This window comes from Gekko japonicus, unplaced genomic scaffold (assembly GCF_001447785.1).
Source record: "Gekko japonicus isolate JY-2015 unplaced genomic scaffold, Gekko_japonicus_V1.1 scaffold2582, whole genome shotgun sequence".
Taxonomy (NCBI): Eukaryota; Metazoa; Chordata; class Lepidosauria; order Squamata; family Gekkonidae; genus Gekko; species Gekko japonicus.
In genome coordinates this window covers 122940-130075 of record NW_015174915.1, presented here as the reverse complement: position 1 = coordinate 130075, position 7136 = coordinate 122940, and the positions used below count along the sequence as shown (strand labels likewise).

The 7136-nt window shown below is 38.8% G+C and overlaps 1 protein-coding gene across 1 annotated transcript in view; it reads left to right on the top strand.

Moving 5' to 3' along the window:
* Positions 1-6861, top strand: part of HSPA12A (heat shock protein family A (Hsp70) member 12A) — a 73429-nt gene extending 66568 nt beyond the window's left edge. The window contains exons 10-12 of the mRNA XM_015425059.1: positions 2593-2851; positions 3988-4091; positions 6049-6861. Coding sequence (XP_015280545.1) covers positions 2593-2851; positions 3988-4091; positions 6049-6683 — 998 coding nt within the window. The 3' untranslated portion in view covers positions 6684-6861. The remainder of the gene's footprint in view (positions 1-2592; positions 2852-3987; positions 4092-6048) is intronic.
* Positions 6862-7136: the final 275 nt, after the last annotated feature.

Here is a 7136-nt window from a genome sequence, read left to right as displayed (position 1 = left end):
GTATTTCTGGCCACTGTGTGACACAGAGTGTTGGACTGGATGGGCCTTTGGCCTGATCCAACATTGGAGTCTCTTATGTTCTTATGTTCTTACCTTAGAACAGCAAACTGTTTAGAATGTTAGAGGCAAAAGCCAATCAAGTCGCATACGCAGCTCCGTTCCGGTACGGCGACGGGCAGCTCTCGGGACCGGCCAATTCCTTTTTCATTTTTTTGGGAGCCTCCCGATTTTTGAGGGGTTTCACTGGACCTCCCGTAGCGAGGGCTGGTGGCAGGGGGCTTTGTTTTGGCCCCTCCCGCATACGGCAAATGCGGGGGGAGGGTTTCCATTACTGCCCTGAAGCTGGTGTGAAGAATGGAGTGAAGCATGATTTCATGTCTTCACCAAGCCGCGACCATCTGTTTTAACCTGTTTGGACTAATGATTTATCATGCAGTGGCACAAAGAAGGAAGACCACGTGAGTGTGTATTATTATTTGCAACTTGAGGAAAAATGATAATATTTTTAGTAAGAATACCCCAGATTGTCTACACCCAAAATGGAAGGCAAGAGCAGCCAGAAACTGAATAGGAGGAAGATTTGACTATGTGTTTTGTTGGGGTAAAAATCGAATTGCTGACAAGGACTTGTAAGTGTTGGAATGGAATAAGAGATATGTGCAAATGGACATTGAAATAGATATCTTAAGTTGATTAATGAGGAGGCAAGAGAAGGTGCAGTTAAAAGAAATGGCATCTTGGGAGGAAAACAAGGAGGAGGAGGAGATTAAAGAAAAGGTGGAAATGGTTGGGGTAAAAATCGAACTGTTGACAAGGACTTGCAAGTGTTGGAATGGAATAAGAGATATGTGCAAATGAACATTGAAATGGATATTCTAAGTTGATTAATGAGGAGGCAAGAGAAGGTGTAGTTAAAAGAAATGGCGTCTCGGGAGGAAAACAAGGAGGAGATTAATGAAAACTTGGAAATTGATGAACTAACTGTAGAGCAATTCCGGAAAATACTTATGGAAGGGATACAAATGGGAATTGTGGAAGCTTTTGGGAGCTTTACAAAAAATAAACAAAGTGTACATTTAACTTTGGAAAATGAGGAGGAATACTTTTGGCGGAGTAAGCAGAGATTGTAGAGGACAGGATCCCTGAACAAGAGAATGTGCATTTGGACGTTTCATCCTTGTCTATGATAAATGTGGAAAATTCTTATAAGCGAAAAACAAAAGAAATTTAAAAACTCTATTACTCAAAAGTAGGACTGATAAAAAGGGATCCTTTAAAACCCTTCAGCAAGCGAACGAAAAATAGAATAAAAAAAGAACAAGAGAACAAGATGTATTGTGTGGAAAATTGTTAGTGGTAATAAGAATGTAAAAACGAGATAGTGGAAATTTAAAGGGAGAAGTACTGAAATGAGAGCATACAAAGAGAGTAGACATCTGGAAATGGTTGTGCAAAAAAAAAATCACAGACTCCTACAAAAAAATTAAAGATATATAAATGGAGATTGTAATGCATTCTTGCTTTCTTTTTATATTTGTATAAATGGAAAATGAGAATAAGGAAATAACACTGTGGTCATATTAGAGTATTGATAGTGGAAAGAGAAAAACCACTGATTTTTAGTGTAATTGAAAGTGGTTAAATAATTCTATATATGTGCTACTACATGGAATTTAGAGTTGTAGGTTGATGTATGTCGGTTTTTGTTGTTGTTTTGTTTGTCTGTTGGAAAATCAATAAATATAACTTTGGGGGGAAAGTCGCATATGCAAACAACCTCTGTGTTCCAAGGCAAAGGCCAATGAGGCTGCATATGCAAATAACCTCTGTGTTCTGACTGGCAATGGGGGGGGGGAGGAACAGCAAACTGTTTAGAATGTGGAGGCAAGACTCAAGCAATGCAGTCAGTGGATAGGGACAGATTCTGAGTGACACACCAGGGCACCAACCAATTCTGGAGCGTGTAGAATGTTCTAGAGAAGTCCCATCACCATTCGGCTTTTATATATAAGGGAGATTGTCAGGGGTGGGATACAGGAAATGTATCACATCAGTACTGAAAGATCTGCACTGGCTACCCATTGTTTCTAAGCACAATTCAAAACACTGGTTCTTACCTTTCCCTTGAGGTCCACCTGCTTTGTATTCTACTTTCTTTTAGGTGTCAGGAGTTTACCCACCTGCTTTTAATCTGAATAGTCTGTTCTTAAGCTTGAGAATCTTTAAAACCCACTTTAAGCAGCTTCATGTTTTATCTCTGCTGTGTTTTGAATGGTAGGTTTTAGTAAATTTTATGATGTTCTATGTTTTTCCCCCATTTTGTCAGCCACCTCAGGCAAGTTTCTTGGAGAGGCAGCATAGAAATTTTCAAAATGAAATAAAATAAATAGAACTGAGCACTCCCCCCCCCGAACTATTAAGTCTCATGGAATTCAGTGGATCCTTTGTGACTGGAACTGCACCCCAGATTTGATCTTAGAATTTCAGTGCACTGAGGATCTACCCTAGTTCTATGATGCTTATTGCAATGCTGCATAATTGCTACACTTTGGTGGTACATGCAGTCCACTAAAGATTCTTTTTCTGATGCAGGAGGGCCACATGGTTCCTTAGGCGTGGATTATGAATTTGAAAAACTCCTGTGTAAAATATTTGGAGAAGATTTCATTGAGCAGTTTAAAATCAAACGTCCTGCAGCCTGGGTGGATCTGATGATAGCGTTTGAATCTCGCAAGAGGGCAGCAGCTCCGGACCGGACTAACCCACTCAACATTACTCTGCCTTTCTCATTCATTGATTACTACAAGAAATTTCGAGGTCATAGTGTGGAGCACGCCTTAAGGAAAAGCAAGTAAGTAGGAGGTTAAAAGAATCCAGAGGGGCAGGTTTCTGCTTATCCTGACTTTACATACTGTTGTTCATGGCCTTGGATAATATAAATGACCTCCAGGTCACACAATGAGGATGTGACACTAAAATCTGTGCCTCCCTCTTTCCAGCTCCACAACAACCTGGTCCATTAGTTAAGCCATAGCTATAACTTCATGGTAGATAAGAAAATTAAGATTAGCAAATTAAGTTAGCCCTTTAGATCAACTGGAACGGACAAAAAAAAATCAAGCAAATTATTCAGGGGTAATCAGCTTCTACAAATGGAAGTTGTGGTAAAATCCTGTGTCATTCTTAGAGGCACTTCTTCCCTACTCTCAATTAATGAATTACTTGTCATTCATATTTGTATCAGTTTTATTAGTCCCCTTAGAGCTTTCAAGTCTGTTTATGTGCCTTGAATACCTATGGATGGGACTAAATATTATGTGTAATTCTTCTCTTTTTTTCCCAGACTCTCCCTCTGTCTCACACACAGAATGCTTTTACTTTCATAAAAGAAGAACTATGGTTACCCTTATTTTTCCTGAGCATGGGGTAAAAGCAGCTGTGTTTGGGATGCTTTTCAACAAAAAGGTGCAAGGAAGAAAGGGCTAAGAATCTCCTCTCCTCCCACAATGTGGTCTCCATTTCAAATTGCAGTTTCAGTGGCTGCATTGTGAAGGGGAAATAGTTCAAAACAAGAATCTCAGAAATATATGTAACATGCAGTTCCTTCCTGTAACAGCCTGACACCTGCTGTTATGACAGTGTTGTGTCATTAGCACCATAGAACTGCATGATTGTTCTAACAATATCAGTCATGAAGAAAAAAAGTAGCATGTCAAATCTAAGTACAGTATAGGTGCATTCTAGGAAGTACAAGAGAAAGGTTTTATTGATGAATATCATTAGGGTCCCAACATGTTTTGGACTTTGTCAGAATATTGACTAGCTTAAAAACTTACCTTTACTCTTTCCAAGGAAAGCTGTGTGACTTCTGTATCGAGTTGTGTCTGTTGGTAGCATCTAGCACAGATCAAAGAAAACGGTTTATCCTTAAAACCAGACAGCATTGATTTAAATGCCAACTTATCTTTTTTTCCTGTCTTGTTGCAGTGTGGATTTTGTGAAATGGTCATCACAAGGAATGCTGAGGATGAGTCCAGATGCAATGAATGCCCTCTTCAAACCCACCATTGACGAAATCATAAAGCACCTCAGTAAGTGTCATGAGTGTGCAGCATTCCTAAGGGCTTTTTAATTAAATAAAAATCCAGTATTCAAGATTTAGCACCTGGTACCTTAGGATGGTTACCCCAGGATCATTATCCTGAAATTATATCTTTTTCCTACATAGAGCCCCAGTGCTCAAGCCCATACCACATTATCCCTGCTTTATCGTCTGGAGCCACTGAAATTTTCCTAACAGAAATTATAATGTTGCTATTTTCTAAAGTGCCACTTACCTTACTGTAAAAGAAAGGAATGTCACCCATCCTTAATCCTGCTGGAGTTCTTTACTTACTTCAGTCCCAGATCCCCACATGGAATATGCAGACTAGTCATAATATAGAAACTGAGGGTATAGGTCACATTGATTTCAGAGTTAGGAATGTGCTTAGAATAAAACAGGCTGCTAAAAGGGGCAGCCTTAGACTGGCTTCTTCACTCTTGCTCTCCCACTCTGGCCTGTGTGTTTCCTGTTCAGGCCCAATACAAGTTTAACTTTTTTCATAATTATTTCCTGCCCCTGGGAAACTAGTTCCTTTTGGGAGCGGGTTAAGTGATGTCTAAGAGAGAATGCTCAGTACTTTCACCAATTGAGAATTGCCTGTAGTTGATATTTATCCTATTTAAATCAAGAGACTTTGATGTTCAGTTTTGACTAGATTTCACTTTGATTTTATTATACCTCCATACCACATACCCTGGTCATAGAGATTTATGCTGCAGTATTAAAAACGCCCTACTTGAAGGTATCTATATAATAGAAATCAATCCATCCTTTTATAAATAAAAATGGTTAGGATTTGGTTCTTAACCTTCAAATCCTGTTTTCCTAATTCTGACATGATGGAAATGAAAGCCTAAGATGTAACAATTATCATACTAAATAAACAATTGTATCCACTCAGTTGTACATTATAACTTCTTGTCCAAACCAACGTTATATATTCATGGTAGTATTCATTAGCACTAATTGAATAATATGATCTTTACTTAGCTGGAATGCCTCTGCTCTACTCAGAGTCAATATTTCAGTCTAATACAAATATCTAGTTAACATATTTTGGAAGTTTTTTTCCCTCTCACAGCAGTTACCTACTTGGATAAATTAAAAAAAAATTATGTTAACTCAGCCACAGTAACCAGCATGATCTCCAAACTATGACTTGAAGTCTTCAGAACCATGGAAATTGCTGTGACTGAGATACATGAGATACATGAGGTACTGAGAAGGTGACTTCCATGAGCAAAAAAAGAGCCCCAACATATCATTGGAACTGGCAAAGTAACTTGTACAATCAAGATTCTATCTGTCTCTTATCAAGGCTGATAGAAAAGTGCTGCATGGCCCTTTATTGGCATGATTTCTGTTCAGAGCAACACTAGACTTTCCTCTAGGGCTGTTGACTGATTAAAGGGTTTTTTAAATTAAATTAATCATTTGCCTTTTAATTAATTAAACTGACAAAATTACAAATTACATAAACCTCAGTACTGATGTCTTCTTGAGGATTTTGAAGAAAGTATGAAATAATTCACAAAGGAAAGCTAATGGTAGAATTACTATCGTTATTATTTTTTCATGTTTTATTATAGTAATATATCTTAACCAAGATAACCTTTAAAAAGTCAACTGTGTCCAAACTAAAAGCCCCAGCAAAGAAAATTGGCCCCTACCAATTAATCAAAGGGTTTGAGGATTAATCCATCAGTTAAACGGATTAAACATAGCCTTTTTCTTCCCTTGCTGTAATTTTTTCATTGTGAATTAAATAAGTGGAAAGGAATATTGAAATGCTCAGCTTTGGACACTCAAGAGTCATTTGTCCCATTTTGGTTCTTTTCTGTGTTTACATTCAATGTTGTTGTCCTTAGTGGTCGAAGCTAATATGGGTAATGTTTGTTGACCTTGTGAATTCCGTAACTGAACAGATTTCTTTCTCTGCTAAGGTGATCTGTTTGAAAAACCAGAAGTTACTAAAGTGAAATTCCTGTTCCTGGTGGGTGGATTTGCTGAAGCTCCACTACTACAACAAGCTGTCCAGGATGCTTTTGGCTCAAAATGTCGAATCATCATTCCCCAGGATGTAGGGCTTACAATCCTCAAGGGAGCAGTCTTGTTTGGTCTGGATCCTGCTGTCATCAAAGTGCGCCGGTCTCCCCTAACCTATGGCGTAGGGGTCTTGAATCGGTATGTGGAAGGGAAGCACCCTACAGAGAAGCTGCTGGTTAAAGATGGCACGCGCTGGTGCACCGACGTCTTTGACAAATTCATCTCTGCTGACCAATCGGTAGCTCTTGGTGAGACTGTGTCACGCAGTTACACTCCTGCCAAACCTTCGCAGCTGGTCATTGTGATCAATATCTACAGCTCAGAACATGATAACGTCAGATTCATAACTGAGCCAGGAGTGAAAAAGTGTGGTACCCTCCGTTTGGATCTCACTGGAACGGATATATCAGTGCCAAGCCGGAGGGAGATCAAAACGCTTATGCAGTTTGGGGACACGGAGATTAAAGCCATGGCAATTGATGTTGCCACTTCTAAAAGTGTCAAAGCTGGTATTGATTTCCTAAACTACTAATATTCCTTCCCTGCCCACTGCCTATTATTTCAGTGTCCAATTCTGTCATTTTTCATGTGTCACCAAACAGACTTGAATTTTAGCTAGACTGATTAGGATAGCCGTTAAAAAGGAACATGCCAGGCTTTTTGTTCTTGTTGTCCTTAAAATGATCTTTTAAGGAGTCTGAATACACAGTTATCAGGTGCTAAACACTTAAACTGAATAATCTGAAGTAGCTAGCTACATAATAAGGATTAGTCACTGAAATATAAATGCCCTTTTCATTGGGAAAACAAATTTGTTTTATTTGACGCATTCACGTGATCTCTGTTTTTGGCCACGAATATCACAGATGAAGGTACATTCCTGGTCCTTAAGGACCTGATACAGTAAACATATATGTGGGCCTTTCATTTTGCTATTTGCAAGTGATCTCATTGATATCAGTGAGGCCACTTGTGACAGTAGAAT